Source organism: Alligator sinensis, unplaced genomic scaffold (assembly GCF_000455745.1).
Source record: "Alligator sinensis unplaced genomic scaffold, ASM45574v1 scaffold235_1, whole genome shotgun sequence".
In the NCBI taxonomy this organism is placed as follows: Eukaryota; Metazoa; Chordata; order Crocodylia; family Alligatoridae; genus Alligator; species Alligator sinensis.
Genome location: NW_005842042.1, coordinates 1,940,619 through 1,956,876, shown reverse-complemented (window position 1 = coordinate 1,956,876; position 16,258 = coordinate 1,940,619). Strand labels below are relative to the sequence as shown.

The 16,258-nt window shown below is 56.1% G+C and overlaps 1 protein-coding gene across 1 annotated transcript in view; it reads right to left on the bottom strand.

Annotated features, from left to right (window-relative positions):
* Nucleotides 1–16,258, bottom strand: part of MAMDC4 (MAM domain containing 4) — a 30,572-nt gene that overhangs the window by 8,567 nt on the left and 5,747 nt on the right. The window contains 18 exon segments of the mRNA XM_025203040.1: nucleotides 44–172; nucleotides 888–1,107; nucleotides 1,477–1,607; nucleotides 3,265–3,399; nucleotides 3,831–3,947; nucleotides 5,050–5,170; nucleotides 5,770–5,900; nucleotides 6,286–6,417; nucleotides 6,725–6,853; nucleotides 7,637–7,783; nucleotides 7,933–8,023; nucleotides 8,677–8,835; nucleotides 9,662–9,762; nucleotides 11,597–11,743; nucleotides 12,832–12,960; nucleotides 13,719–13,803; nucleotides 14,691–14,836; nucleotides 15,693–15,818. Of these exon segments, the coding sequence (XP_025058825.1) occupies nucleotides 44–172; nucleotides 888–1,107; nucleotides 1,477–1,607; nucleotides 3,265–3,399; nucleotides 3,831–3,947; nucleotides 5,050–5,170; nucleotides 5,770–5,900; nucleotides 6,286–6,417; nucleotides 6,725–6,853; nucleotides 7,637–7,783; nucleotides 7,933–8,023; nucleotides 8,677–8,835; nucleotides 9,662–9,762; nucleotides 11,597–11,743; nucleotides 12,832–12,960; nucleotides 13,719–13,803; nucleotides 14,691–14,836; nucleotides 15,693–15,818 (2,376 nt within the window).

Here is a 16,258-nt window from a genome sequence, read left to right as displayed (position 1 = left end):
CAGGAATGAGAAGGAGAAGCAAAGGCAAGGCTACCATGCTCACCTGAGTCTGTGCTCAGGTGGTACCAGAAGGTCAGGCACTGGGTATGAGTCAAGGGCACATACAACTCAGAGGCCAGGGTGGCTGCACGGGGCAGGGAGCTCTTGCTTGTATTGATGATCATATAGTACCCTGGAAGAACAAAACCCACCAGCTTTGCAGGAGTTGCTCACTGGAACACCTGGGCACTTGGCTTCCTGAGCACAAGCTACAGCAGTGACACCAATCAGACCATCCTGACTCTGCTGGCCCCTCCATTGGCAAGAAGGGGGACCTGATGATTCTCCCAAGTGATGAAAAGCCAGTGAATAAATGGGTCTCCATGGGCACTGGCAGCAGTAGGCACTCCAGGGGGATGCCCTGAAAACCTCCAGCTTGCACTATGACATTCAGAGCTGCTGGGAGGCAGCGAGACACCCTGGACGACCCTGCATTGATTGCCAGGCCCCACCTGACCCTGGCTCATCCTTGCTATGTTGGCAATGGCTTTGCCTCCCCCGCCCCATCCCCCATCCAGCACTGGGCTTTGCACCCTGGCTCAGTCCATGCTGCATCATTCCAGCTGCTCACACAGCTGCTTCCACCCTCACTCCAAACCCAGAGAGCCAGATGCATGTCGGGTGTAAGCTCCCATGGCAGCCTGGTCCCAGAGGCACATGGGAAAGCAGTCCTCTAGCCCCTGCCCTCACCCCACCTCCTTTGCTTCCCAAAGTCCAGAGGCCCACAAGGGCAGAGGATCCCCAAAGCCCATAGGGCTGCTAGAGAGAGTCAGCAGCTGCCCCGCAGAACCTGAGGCCACGAGGAGTCGCCCCATGTCCCCAGAGAAGGCTCGTGGAGCTTGCATTACCTCTGGCCGTGCCCGTGGTGTGGTCAGTGGAAGGGCCAGTGACTGCAGTGCCGGTGGCATTGCTCTGTCTTGCCCATGAATGCTCCCCGCTGGCAGTGAAGCCACAAGCACTTGCCTCGAACGAGCAGTGCTCCTGCGCCCTGCAGGTGCCAGGCTTCACTGAGAGGTCGTCCAGGGCCACGTGCCCCAGGTATCCATCACGGAGAGCCTCGAAAATCAGCTGGAAGGGAGAGAGAAGGAACACAGCACTGAGCACCAGCCCCACCAGCCCATGCCTATGCCATACTCACCACCATGTCACCTGCCTTGGCCTGCCCAGAGAGGGACAAAGTGGGTCCAGAGAGCACCCCCAAGGTCTGATGGAGGATGCAAGGCCAAGGGGGCCTGACAGTGCTGTGGAGATTTGGAGCTAGGCTCTGTGCCTTGGGCCTAGAGGTTTTCTGTCTAAATGCCAGTCATGTGCTCAGTGCTGTACAGACACTGAGGCATCCTCAGGTCTGTCCCTAGCCAGGCTAGTAACCAGAGCATAGCCCTAGAAGGCAGCAAGCTTCAAGTCCTCCTGGCTCTGAGCAGAGCCTGGGGGCCTTACCTGGTATTTCTGTTGGGGCTGGTGATGGAGCGTTACAGATCCCAGGTGCCAGGCACTGCCCTGTGTTCCTGTTCTGGTCCAGAGCACTGTCTCTGCCTCCCCGTCATGCTTTATCTTGAGGTTCAACGTGCCTGAGATAGAACCAAAGAGTTATGAAGCCAGCAAAGATGGGCAGGGAGGGCTTCTGTAGCACTCTCCTCCCAAAGGATCCCAAAACCATCATCCATGTGGAAACACCTTCCCCAGTGCAATGTAGACCACTCTGGGGTGAAGGGAGGGGTCCCTCCAGGGCACCACACGCACACCAACTCTTAGCAGGGCCCTCCAAGCAGAGCAGGTGGGCACTGGGATTTAGCATCTCAGAGACCCACATAGATCAGAAGAGGCCAAACTGAACATCAGAGGTTGGGACCTCTGGCTGCCTATATGTGTGCTTGGTGGTGAGGGCAGGGGGTGTTTTAATTAGAACAGTTTCCAGACAGCCGCTCTAATTAAAACAGCTCACCATCATGTGTATTAAGCCCTGCTGCCTTTCAAAAAGACTGTGGGAGCGCTTTAACTAAAGCTCATTCGATAAGGTTTAGTTAAAGCACTCCTGCCGCCGTTTTGAAATGCAGGGGGCTTAATACATGTGACGGTGAGGAGATGCCGGAGCGTTGTAATTAGAACACGGAGCAGACTCGATCAATCTAATTAGAACGGGAACAAGCACGTCTACAGGCAGCCTGTGCTCCCAGGGCCTAAAGGGCTGAAATCTGTGGTGGATCAGGCCCCCGGTCACAGGTCGTGTGAGACTGTTCTCAGGGAACTGCCCTCAGATTGAGGCCTCCTGGGGCAGCTGGGAGAGGAGCCTCTGCAGGCTGGCAGGGCTGAGGTGCTGTGCTGGTGCCAGGTCTGCCTTCCCCTGTGGGGCTTTGGGAAGCGAAGGGGCCACCATGAGGGAAACACTGTCCTGGTGCAGGCGGGAGCTGTGGAAGCTGGGGACAGAGCCCTGCAATGCGCAACGGCCCCCTTCTACCAGGGTTCGAATAAGCCCAATGCACAGCAGAGCAGCTTCTCTCCCAGCATGCACTGGGGTAACGAGTCCCGCAGGGACAACACCCCAGATGGGGAAGCCTCTCTCCCAGCATGCACTGGGGCGACGTGTGCAGCATGGACAACACCCCAGACGGGGAAGCATCTCTCCCAGCATGCACTGGGGTGACGTACAGAATGGACAACACCCCAGACGGGGAAGCATTTCTCCCAGCATGCACTGGGGTGACGAGTCCCGCAGGGACAACACCCCAGACGGGGAAGCATCTCTCCCAGCATGCACTGGGGTGACGTACAGAATGGACAACACCCCAGACGGGGAAGCATTTCTCCCAGCATGCACTGGGGTGACGTACAGCATGGACAACATCCCAGATGGGGAAGCATCTCTCCCAGCATGCACTGGGGTGACGTGTATAGCAAGGATAACACCCCAGATGGGGAAGCATCTCTCCCAGCATGCACTGGGATGATCTATTCAGCGTCAACACTGTTCTCTCTGAAAAGCAGCTCTCAGAGGAGGCAACTCTGGTCCTTGGCTCCTGCCCGAGTCCTGACCCCACAAGCAGTTACTACTGTGTATCACCACTGTAGGCCTGTGTCCGTCAAAATCAATGCCACCAGCTCATGGGCAGATACCGGGAATGTCAGGTGCACCCTTCAGAGATGAGGTGGGAGAGAACTACTCTCTCCCTGGGCCCATAAAGAACATGTCTGTCCCAGCCCCCAAGGGCCATGTCACATGCCACCTACCAATCTGGGGGCCATCCATGCGGTACCAGAACAAGAAGCACTGGATTTCAGCAGCCGGATCCAGGAGGTAGGTGAGGAGACGGGCACTGAGGCCTCGGGCCTCCTGGGCAGAAGGATCCATAGCCATGAAAAACCCTGTGCAAAGCAAATGCATCTGCAACAATAAGGGCAGGGTGGGAAGGCCAGGAAAGTGCAGCTGCAGAAAGTTGCATGCCCCAGCGCCAGCCTCCCGGACAGCTGCGTGCTCTTCCCCTGGTCCTCATCCCGCAGGAGCACAGACAAAGCTCTGCCTCCCAGAGACATCAGCCAGGCTCAGATCCAAGCATACCCAGGCTCTGCTGGCACAGCTCGACCACAGCAGACCCTGCCTGCTCCCTGCTGGGACTGAGGAAATGTCCTCACAGCCCAGTCAAGGACAGAACCACCTGTTTCTGGTCCTGGTCATACTGAATTGCAGAAGAAGGTGAGAAGTTCCCCCCTGCTGCACTCCAGGGGTTCCTGGGACAAGCCCCCCTGTCACACACCTGCTGTGGCTGCTGAGGGAGGCCCCCAGGGCTTGTGCCTACCATGGCCCGTGGTGTGATCAGAGCCCAGCCCCTGACCAGTGCCTCGCACCCATTCGAAGTCATCGTTCTGGTCCTGGTACCAGCCACACAGGCCCTTCTCAAAGTTGCAAGACAGCTCTGTCCAGAGAGTGGAAAGACCAAGACATAGGATCATGAAATGGTGGTTGGAAGGGACCTCAGGTCATCCAGTCCAACCCCCCTGCTCAAAGCAGGACCATTCCCACCTGCATGAGTACAGCCAGGGGGGAGCAGGGGAGGCTCCAGAGCAGCTGCTATGGAGCTGGCACCCCCAAACTAAATTCATCTGCTCTGGGCTGAGCCCCACATGGGGGCAACTCTAGGCCTGCTGTGATCCACCTCCCTGTCCATGCCACACAGCTGCTCGCTAGTGGTTACAAGTAAGGAGTTGGATGCCAGGACTCCTGGGCTCACTGCTCCCCTGATGGGGAGAGCATCAGTGAGAACAAGGGACCTGGAAGTCAGCAACTCCCTGGTTCCTCTCCCAGCCCTGCTACTAATTGCCTGTGTGACCCTGAACAACTCACTGCATCTTACCCATGCCTCGGTTTCTCCATCTGTAATGTGTCATTGGGAGGCTGAATCTCCTGCCCTTGTGAGGCACTGGGAGAGGCCTGTGTGGAAGGACCAGGCCATTTACAATCTACGCCCCCCCCTCTGCTTTTTGCAAGGCAGAAAACACAGAACAAGCACTGAACATGCTTGGCTGGGTCACATGGTGCAGCTCTTCTGCTCCTGCAGCAGGTACAGACAAGCAGAGACAGCAGAAGCACCCAGATGCTCCAGTATCCCCAGATCCAACTCTCTGGGCTTTGAGAAGTGTCCCCATTACTTACAATGTGGGCAGGATCCCTAGGATGCCAGGGCCCTAAGCCTCGCAGCACAGTCCCTTCCCTCCAACAGACACTAACTGAGTCAATCCCTGCCAGCCAAGGCAGACTCTGGCCACAATCAGAGACTTGCCTGCTGTCCGTGCTGCACTGGTCACTAGCACATGGGCACCTGCTGCATTGGCCCTGTCTGTTCCAGCTAAAACCAACCAACACCACAGCCTGCTCCCCCTCCAAGGGACACTAATGGAGCCAATCCCTGGCAGCTCTAGGGCCAGGCCTCTGCAGCAAGTGCTGCTCAGGTCCTGGTAAATCACCCAGTCACCCACTGGCACTGGGAGGCACCTGCTGACCCCCAAGGAGAGATGTACCTATGGCCTCTTGGGGCACAACATGAGGGTCGCAGTTCACAAACTTCATGTCATCGACAGCCACACTTGCCACGCTTGGTACTGCAAGACCTTGGGAACTCACCAAGCCAATGAGCTCCACCTGAGGGGGAAGGAGCCCTAGTAAGAAACATGGGTCCAGACATGCCTCACCCCACAGGGCCCTCAGCCCAACACTCACCACCCCCATCCCAAGCTGATCAGGACCTCCAGCTCCCTTGCTCCTTTAAACGTCTTGGAAAACTCAGCACAGAGATGAGGGGCTTGGGAGGGGTAGCTTGGGGACAGCTGTTCTCCAGCCACAGAGTGGGCAGCAGCTCCTACACTTCCCACCTGCACTATGGCACCTCCAGTATCCTGCTGGTGCTCAGGCTCAATGACCCATTAAACTCTTGGCCTCTCAGTTCAAGAACCCAACAGGGGCAATATGCTGTCATGTCTCTGTAGGACAGAGAGAGCCTGGCTTCTGCCACCCCACCACCATGGGATGGTAGTGACCTATGGATACTACCACCCTTGGTGGATCTGGAAGAAATGCTTTCAGGAAAAGGGGCACCTGCTCCATCCCCAGCCCCCAAGCTTAGATGGTTGTGCATTGTGGGGGCTTTCCAGCTGGTGCTTAAGTGTTATATCCCACAATGCCCTGTAACCACTCCCTGCCGCTGAAGCTCTGGGCAAGCATGCTCAGCTGTCTTGCTCAACCTGGAAGGGTCTGGGTCTCTCTCCAAGAGGAACAGTGACTTTCTTCCACTCCATGCTGCCATTGCCCTGCATGTACCAGACCAGCCGGTGCATGCGCAGTGCGTGATCCACAGTGCCGACAGCAATGAATCCTAGCAGATGGAGAAAAGTGTCAATGGGTGGTATGGGCTGTTTGGCAGGATCACTGCTCTGATATAGTGACTGACTGCATGATTGGGAATGTGGGGGGCAGGAGGCAGGCCCATCAGGGAGACTGGGTCAGGGCCTCACAGGGATTTGGAGGGGTGAAGGGACAGGGGAGTGTCCTGAAGCTGCAGCTCTGAGAACCCCCTTTCATGAGTACAGCTGGCCCCTCTCCCTGTGGCACCGGGAGCCTCTTTTGCAGCAGGACAGTAAAGCTCTGAGGGTATCCCACCCAGGACGGCCCCAGTCTTGACACATCCCGGGAGGAGGGGCGCAGCTGAGCCATGCTGGGAAGGCACCGGGTCAGCGGCTCAGAGGAATGGATGTGGTTACCTTGGGGGTCACTCTGGAGCCAGTAGAACATCTCGAGGGAGCAGGCCAGGCCGGAGGGGCCCAGCGGGGGCGTGCGCGCCTTTGCCGCTGTCACCATCTGGCCTGGAGCACGCTGCACTGCCAGGTAGCTGCCTAAGCAGAGAAACAGCCTGGGGCAAGCATGGCAGGGCTGGATGGAGGTCATCCCTCCTCCTTCATGCCCAGGCAGTGCCAGCCACCCCCTCCTGCTCCTTCTATCAGACACTCCCACCTCAGCCACTCCATCCTCAGGCAGTGCCAGCTAACCCCTCTCCTGTCCTCCCAGCAGCTGCCCTTCTCCCTGCTGTTCACTGCAGAGGGAGCAGCGGTGGGATCTCATTTACAGAGACAGCCATGGGGGGTGGAGCGGGGTGAGGGCAGCAGGGATGGGCACCCACTGAGGGAGTTGGGGTGATCTCACCTGCAGAGGTATTGGTGGTATGGTCTGTGCCAGGGCTCAGGGCCTCGCTGGCTCTCATGGTCACCCACTGCAGCTGACCCACGCTGGCGTCCCTCCAGCCCCCAGACCCAGCCTCAAAGTCAGTGTCTCCTGCAAAAACAAAGACCTCAGCAGCCTGCAGCTGCCCATGTTTGGGACCCAGCACCCATGTGCTCCCCAGCCATACAGCCAGAAGCAGAGGGGCATGGAGTGCAGCTCTGGCAGCCTCAGCCCTGAAGGTCTGTGCCAAAGCAAGTGCCTGAGCTGTGCAGACCCCCGGCCACCCACACTGAACCCCCCAGGCCTGCCTGTGCTGAAGGTGAGCTCCCACTGCCAGGAACAAGCAGCCAGCTGGCACTTTGCTCATACCCTAAGGCCTTGTCGAGCCAAGGGAGATAAGGTCTGGGCCAGTGCACAACCCTGAGCACTACAGACTGCCCAGCACTGGCATCTCACAGCCTTGGAGAGTTCCTGACCTGCTACACTTACTCAGGCTACGGTTCCCTCTTGCCAAAGCTACCAGGGCAGGGCTGACTTCAAAGTGGGGCTTACATGTGATCAAAGCCTTTAGAGTAGGCAGGGCAAGGCTGGAGTGGCAGGGACTGTAGGTCAGGACCAAGGGGCGCTGGCCAAGCTATGGGCACAGGGAACCCCAGGCTGGACTGGCAAGTGGCTGCAGCACTAGACTGAGGGCACTGGCATATTTCCCAGCTGGAAGAGCAGAGTGTGCCATAGCTGACACTGAGGGGCATGGGCAGAGCAGCTGTGAGGCTAACTCCTTCCCTGCAGTAGCCAGGGCTCTCAACCCCTCAGCACCAAGCACTAGGCCTTGCTCTATTCCCCTAGTATTATGGAGCATGCCCCTCTCCAGCACAGCCCCATGTGATCCCTTACCACAGAACTTCTCATCAGAGCTATTTTTACATGCCACTGCAAAGTCACAGGCCAACTCCTGGCTGATGCATTCCCCATCACCACAGACGAAGTTCTCTGGTGGGCTACAGGAGCTATTGGTTTCAGGGACAACAATAGCTTGCTTGCCTGAAGAGGGGAGACAGGAATTGGATGGTTTGCCCAAGCGCTCAGCAGACAGGCTACATACCCCAGGCACAGCTGGAGTGCACCAAAGGACCTTCTGGCCCAGACCGTGCAGTGAAGAGTGGCCAGAGGGACCCTTTCTGTCTACTCACCTGCTGCCTGTTTGCAGTCTGGAGACAGAATCAGATCATCCAGGGCAATGTGCCCCTTCTTCCCTGTTCCAATTACCCCTTCAATGACAATCTGCATGGAAAAAGCAAGCTACACTTAGCACGGGCACTAGGGCAGCACCTAGCTCCACATGAGAACTGGCATTGCACTGCATTTTGAAGAAACTGGGCTTGGTGTGCTAGAATATGAGGGCTCTGCTACCTCATATCCAAAGGGAAAGAAGAAGGGTTCCTGATTTTCAAGGGTGATATCTGTGGTAACTTGTTTCCCTGGGGAGACTTGGCTTTGACAGGGCACCAGGTCTGAAGGGTTCAGGAGGTGGACAGAGAGTGAATGGGGTGTGTGGTGGGAGTCAGGGCCAGACTGGAAAAGGTGCCAGACTGGCTTCCCTGTGGGCCTCTGTTATGGCCAAGGAATGTACAATCTGGGCAGTAACAGTGCAAGCTTCTTTTATGCTGCCCTGCCAAGGGCCCTCACCCCCTCCCCTGCTTCTCCCCAATTAGGGACTTCATTTCCATTTCCCACCCACTCCTGTGCCCCTTGGTGTGGGTCTGGCCATGGTGATGAATTTCTCCACTTTTCTCCTGGAGCCTGGACTAAAAACCACTATGCTTCTTGTCCATTTCTCTGGGGCTCCATTGCAACAGGGACCTTTCACACCCTGTACAGTGACCAGCTCCGTCCCCCAGGCCTGTAGTGCATCACAACATGAGTTAACTGCCCACCTCAAAGTCCTTGTCCACATTGAAGTCCACTTTCTCCCTGAACCAGTAATCGCCCAGGTCCCCAGTCCTGCCTCGCACCAGTGTCTGGGTAGCATTGGCCACATAGTAGATATTGATGCTGTTGGTGGCCGAGCCATAGAGGTAGGAATAGAACGTGAGCTGGAACCAGAACACGCAGATGGACAGTGAGGACCACGGTCTCCCTGCACTGGAAACCCTCCTTATTTTTTTTAGCGCCCTCATCCCCACAGCTGCCTGAGAGTGTCCTGATGTGTTTCCAAGCACCCAAAATGTGAGAGCTCAGGGCATTTACACAGAGTTAACTCCAAGAAGAGGTAGCCTGAGGCAAGCAGTGCAGTCTCTTCAGGTCCCCTGCAAAAAGCCCCTTTTTCAGCTGTAACACCATTCAGCCAAACCCACTGTGCATCACATACATCTCATCCTCCAGAAGAGGTGCTCTTCTGAGCCACCAACCCCCAAGAAGATGCTGTGTAGCTCACACCATAAAGCCCTCCACCAGCCAGCTGGCACCCAGCCTCCCTACACATCCATAGCACTGGAAAATCCTGCCCAGTTGCTGAGAAGGGCAGCTCCCTCCAACCTAAAGGCTGTGGTAGCAGTGGGCTCTCCTCACAATCCGTGCAGTTTAGAAGTTGGTAACTGCAAGCAGATTCATTTACTGAGGCTCCCTAGGCAAAGGGCCAGGTACCAGCCCTTCCCTGCACTGCTTAGCTTGGAGAGCTGACTGGAGGCCTCACAAGGTGCCTGGGACCCTGCAAATTCCAGTGCTTTTTGTAACTTCCCAAGGAGCTGGTTTCTTCCCAGTCACATCCTGATGCATACAGTATGGGAGTGTGCATGTGCAGGCAAAGAAGGGCCCGAGCTTGTATTCCCTGGATTTCTGTCTGCAGATTTCACCTGTCCTCCTCTCTCCAGGAACATAGGGGACACTAGCAGCAGGGCTCAGAGCAAATGGGTGACTCACAGAGCAGGAGCTGTTCCCAGTCGCCTGGAAGACTGGACTGGTCAGTCTGGCCAAGTTTTTCATCAGGTCTGTCTGGTTGTAACTAACATGGAGGAAATAGCCTGTGGGAGACAATGAGCAGCTACTAAATATTAAATGTCCCACAGGCAGCCTTTGGAGCAATGCTTGCCAGTATACCACACCCCAGGCCAGGCACATTTGAATGGGGAATGCCCAGCTAGAGGGATGAAGAGAAGCAAGTAGCAGAGAAAGCAAGAGTCCAGCAGGCAAGAGAAACCCACCAGGGTCAAAGTACACGCCTGCCTACCACATTAGGCTCTCACACAGTAAGCCTCACTGTGCCCCTGCCCTTTGGGATCTTAACTCCATGACCTTCCCTGCACAGAGGCTCCACATAGCTGTTCATGGGTACTCTAACAACAGTGCTCTCCAGAAGGTGCAAACCCCCTCTCTAGTCAAGGCAAACAGCCTGCAGCCAGGCCTTTTCATGGGAAGGAAGACTGAGCTGATATGTCTTATCTTGGGAGTCTGAAGGTCACAAGAACAGCTCTAACTTGAACAAACAAATACATCTTGAACTCTGAAGCCATAAAAGACCTATTTGAAAGAGGCCTTGCCAAATTTAAAAAGTAGCTGCAACAGCAGGCCCCAGTGGCATAGTGTGTGTGTGTGTGTGTGTGTGTGTGTGTGTGTGTGTGTGTGTGTGAGCGTGCATCGTGCATGCACACGTGCGTGTAAGTCTTGTTCTGAACTCACACTGAAGAGCACCACTTTAGTTGCCCCAGCTGTAAATGGTACCAGGCCATTCACACTGGGTAGTTAGAGGTAGCTGGGCCACACCGTTCTCTTGTGGGCAGCTGCTGCACCCTTGTGTAACAGGCCTCATGGGAGAGGACCCCTTTGTCCTCGCTGAGAAATCAGATACTATTACATACATTACAGGGGAAGCTGTACAGCCCTGCAGCGTCTAGTACTCAGGTAGCCTGCTGTCTGTTCCTAGCTCTGACCTGCCCTGTAACCTTCCTTCCCACCCCGCTTCTGCTGGACTTGTAAGCAGTTTGAGCAGAGCCCAGCTCTTGCTACCTGTACATCACCTAGCGCAGTGGAGCTAGACATGGCTGCATGACTTACGAATAAGTCAGTGCATAGCCAGAGTGCTCTAACTGGGGAGAACTGGGAGATTGTGGGCTCTAGCTCCCAACCACCCCCAGGGGCTGACAAGTCTTCCTTCCCAGGGACCATGCAGACAGCAGTGGGGCGTTTGAGGAATAACACTTCAGCCCTGCTGCCTGGAGAGTAGCCACATCAGCGTGAACAGTGTCCTCTGTGGGAGCGGTAGGGTGAGATGGCCTCTATCTCTGTGAGGTGTGCAGGACCTGCTTACAGACATGCGGTCAAGCAGTTCACCTTTACAATCTCCTATATTCCGTTTTCCCGGCACTGCCCTAAAATAAACACGGGACTGTTTTATCTCAAGACACTGGATGGTGCTTCCGAGAAGGACATTGTGTCTGTCCCCTCACAGAGAGGCCAAGGACAGTGGAGGGGGCTGTGGCCGGGTCACGCCAGCACAGCACTCTAAGGCTACCTGTCTGTGGAGCTGCAAAGGGACAAGGGTGGGTTGGGGAAACAGGCAACTAAATGATTTCAAGGAAGCCAGCACTGTGGCTAGAGCCAGACAGGGCTCAGCTCCCAAGGCCCCTGGCACCAACATGGGTGTGACTCAAGCAGCCCCGCAAACCAGGCAGAGGCCCTGTTTGATGCACCCTGTACTGAGTGAGGTCCCAAAGAGCTGAGCAAAGCAGGCTTGTCTCTGTGCTGTAGGGTGGTGGGGACGCAGGACAGCAAGTATTTCACTGGATTCTGTGTAGAGACCATGCAGGGCGGCAAAGCAGAGGTGAACAAATCCCATGGCCCCAGCAGGCCAACACGTACCTGCCTTGCTGTTCTTGCTGTGGTCCCGGGTGGGTTGGCCATGCAAAGTCACTACATCTAGTCCGGTGTCCCTGTTCCAGGTCAGGAGACCAGGCACAGTTTTCCAGCCACACAGGTCTGCCTCAAAGGAGCAGACCCTGAAGGATTCTGGAAGGAAAAAGCAAATGTTACTGGGGGGGACACCAAGTAGGAAGGGAGGCCCCTCAGCCCTCTAAGGGCAGGGGGGCTCTGGAGGTCACCCCAAGGTAGGCAAGGCTGGGGACTCTCTTCTTTATGGTGCCCTCTCTCTTATGCACATGTGGAGCCCTGGCTCTACACTGTGTAGGGCACACTCATGGCAGGAGGGGAGGCAAGCATGGCTCCAGCCTATGATCACTGCAGCATGAGTAAGTATGACCAGGACAGCAGCAGGTCTGGCTCTTCTTGCCCTGGAGGTCAGGAGAGAAGAGGACAGCTGTTCTCCTCTGCCTGTGCAGTGTCTAAACTGCTCACACAAGGCACCAGGAACAGCATGGAGCTGGATATAACACTTCACTTCACACAGGGAATATGGGCCCAGATTTGGGGCTTGAGCTCTGCCAGAAACTCCTCCAGGTGGATGGGTTTATAGCAGCCCCAGGGATGCTGTAGCACTTTCTGTGTGTGCATCACTACTCTCTGCAGACAGAGCTGGACCCACCTGGCTAAAAGTCCTTGGTCCTTTCACCTCCATGGGGGAGCCTGTGCTTCACAGGGTAAGCAAGGCCTTGCTTGGGACTGAGGGAAGATCCAGGCGTTGGGCTGTTTCTTACCTCCCATCCGACTGCAGTCCCCGGGCTTGGCGTAGGCCCAGCTCACATACCAGGGTGGGAGAAAACTGTGTCTAGCTAATGCTCAGGCTCTCAGGAGTGATTCCAGCTGGATTCTCTTCTATCCAAGCCATCTCACTCTACACAGGAAACCTCCTTGCAGCCCAGAAGCAGAACCTACCGTGGGCCTGAACATGCCCTGCTCTGGGTTGTGGGCATGAGCCCAGGACCATAAGCATCTAAGCTCCCCAGCTCTAAGGGCACAGACCCCTTGACACATAGTGGGGAATACTCCCAGCCTGGTCCCAGGATGGATAAGAGAAGTCCCCAGTGTCCCCATGCCCCCATCTCCGTATATGCATGGCCACAGACTCCCCTTCAGATCTCTCTGCATCACCCACTCTTTTTTTCCTCCTCTGGCCAGCACCCAGGCCAGGGGACACTCACTGCACTCTAGCACAGACTCATCTGAGCCATCTCCGCAGTCATCACTCCCATCACAGAATCGGTCCTTCCCCACACACGACCCACGTTGGCATTTCTGCTCCTCTGGCCCACACACTTGGCTCATGAGTTCTGAGTTCAGGCAGGAAAGGAAAGAGTTAATCAGAACTGGAAGACGGGGCAAATCTCAGCTCTGATCCCTGCCCCAGGGTGAGCAAGATGGACAGAGATGGGGCAGGACACGGCAGCATGGCAGGGCATGGGTCCCTTCAGTTCCCTGGTAAAGGAGGGCAGTACAACTCCCAGGAAGAGAAGGGGCAAGGGAACTGGAAGGGGCCCTGGAAGCCAGGACAGTGGCTGGGCCCTTTCCCCTCAGCAGGTGGGCTCAGCCTGGACAGGCCTCTTTCTTGGGTGAGAAGAGGTGGAGCTGGCACCTCTGTATTGCACAGGGTTTTAGGGGCTCAGGCTGGGGACACCCTCTGTCCTCTCCTAGCTTGCCCCACTTCCTCGGCATTGGATGGAGTCCCAGAGACATGTCCCTCTTCAAGAGGCCATATCCTTCTGGCTGCAGTCAATACAGGAGGCAGTTCAGAGCATTGAAGGAAAAGGTGGGAGGGCAGCAAGCTCAGCTTTCCAAAGCAGATGGAAGAGGCTTCTTCTCCTGCCATGAACAGACTAAAGAGGGGAGCAAAAGGACAACCCTTGAGCTGAGAGATACTGTGAACTTCTGTGGGGCTCTGCACGGAGGTGGTGGCTGGAGAACCTAGGACTTGGCTGCATCCTGGCTTAGCACTCAGACACCTCATCTCTGCAGGCCATGGCTCATTCCTCCTCCCAGGCAAGAGGCAGGTGACCCAGGCCAGTGTAGGAACAGGAGGGGTCTGTCTTACGTGGAAGGCCACAGTTCCTGAACTCAATGTCATCAATAGCCAGGTTTCTCAGCTGCAAGAAGCTCTGTGTTGAGGAGAAGGTTATCTGCCATGACACAAGAGAGCATGGTGTTGGTGTGGCTCGAGGCATTGTCACAACTGGGGTGGCCTGAGAGGCTGGCATAGCCAGTGTGCCCTGCTAGCACCACCATCTATCCCACTGGAGACCCAGCTGGATGCCAGCTCTGAGCAGCACAGACCCCTGCTAGAAGGGAGGTATTCCCATGCTGCCCTCTGAACTCCTGCAGGGCCCTTTGCCCCTATGGAGCTTATAGTGCCCTTGCTCTGCTAGCCAGACTCCCAGCTCGCCTCTCTCTGAGGAACTCACCAGCCCCTCTGCTTTGCCACAGTTTGATCTGCTCTTTAAAATACAGTGGGAAAACAAAGGTGCAAAGCCTCCCACCTGGGCTCTATGGCCCATCCACACTTTCCCCCACATAGACATAAGCCTGGCTCTGTCCTGCACTGAATTCACCCCTAGCCTGGGAGTGCTACAGACACCCCCACCCCCTTCCTTTGTGACCCTGTCAGGTGGAATCAGGGGCTCTGAAGGGAGCCCAGCCTCCACCACAGCCACAAGAATGGAGGCTGCAGCCCTGCTCCGTAGGAACTGAGGGGTTTTCACCCCCTGCCTGAGTAGGAGCAAGTCCTGGGGTACTCCACCAGCTGTAACTTAATTCAGCTGAGTGACAGGCTGATTGCCTTCATGCCATACACAGCTTCATGCTAAATCAGCCAGCTGCCAGGAAGCAAGAGCCCAGGAGCCTGTTCCAGATGCTCCACTCATCTCCAGAACCAGAAGCACTTGCAGCACCTCTGGCTCCATCTCTTGTGGCTGCCATTGTGCGGCACGTCACATGCTACTAGCACTAGGTGCCCCGGTCTCTGCTGGCACGGTCCCGGCAGGCAGAGGCTGGGTGGAGAGCTGCTGACCTGGAACTCCCCTGGGACCCGGCCTGGGTATGCAACCAGCTTCCTCCAGGCATAGACACTGCTCTCTGGGCTCTGCCACAGCGTCACCGTCTCATTTGCATGAGTCAGCTCCATCTGCAGAGCAGGCAGGGCCGTCCCGTTGAACCCTGCAGTGAAGCCAGGATATTTGGTCACCACTCCAGAGCCTCCCAGGATGACCCAGCTACACCCCCAGCACTACCAGCTCCAGCCAGTGCCCTCCCCCTGCACCGTAGCAAGGGGCCAGGGTTTGCTGGAGGCACCCTATTTGTGCCTTTTGTTCAGCAGTGCTGAAAGCCACAGATAAGGCCTCAGCTCTGCCAGCTTTTCACAGGTGCATGCTCTATAGCTTGTAGGGAACTGGCAGCCCAGACTCCTGGGTTCAGAAATACTCAACTTGAATCCTGGTAGAAGGGCACAGTTCTGGAGGCAAACTCAAGAAGGCCAAGCAGCATGAAGTGGCTCTGTGCCCAGTGGCCTTATAGAGAACAGGACAGGCCCAGTTCTCAGCTCTGTATACTGACTTGTTGGGTAGTCTCCACCCCCTTGTGCATCAGTTCCCCCATCTTCAACTGGGGGATTCCATTAATGCTGGTGTCAGAAGGGACTGAGAAATGCTGGGCAAGGTTTGGTGCATACCAGCCACCCGGGATTCCAGATGGATCAGGGAAGAGGTCCACCGAGCCCAGACCGTGTCTCCAGGAGGGGCCAGTACCAGGTTCCCCATCCCAGGCAATATCATACTAACCAGCTGAGAGTCTTGTGGGCCCTGTCCTAGGTACCTGCCTCACAGATGCACAGCCCAGCTGATCATATGCCCAGAGGGGTGGCATGGTCCCCAGCCCACTGTAGCTACCCTCCAGTACTCACTGAAGCACTAGGCCCTGTGCTGGGCAAGAGGCCCTTCAGCCCACAGCAGTGCATCCAAGGGCATGCCCCAGCTCTCTCGACAGACATAGTAGAGTGAAGTGCACAGCCACATACCTGCTCCCCACAGGTGATACCATGCGTGGATCTCACAGGTGGATGCTGCCTGTCGCATCACAGGGGACCTTAACCTAGCAGTGACAGCCAACTTCCCTCTGCTCATCTCTGCTGCCATGTACCAGCCTGGGGAAAGCACACGTGGGGAGGACTGACCACACAGAACAACGAGGCCAAGACAGACAAGGAGGCATGGTTCTTGCCCTGCCCCAGTTCAGTTGATGTGCACAGGAGGCATCTTTACTCCATGCTACGCATATTCTCCCCAGAAGCATTACACAGGCACATAAAACAGGTCCAGTTCTGAGGTCCTAACAGGGACCAAAAGTAGAAAAGTCACATCGGAGGAGAGATTCCAGGTGGGGGGGAAATGTTTCAATCATTATGGAGCACTGACACCCTGTAAGAGGGCATTCACACGGGTTTTGGAGGAACACATGGGCCTCTGGAGACATGAGACTCAAGCCACTGTTGTCCATGCAAGGACCTTCTCTGCTGTAGCTCATGGCACCAGGAACTGGCTTCCTCCCTCCCCCAACTATCCCAGTGCCTTTCCTACTCTTTCC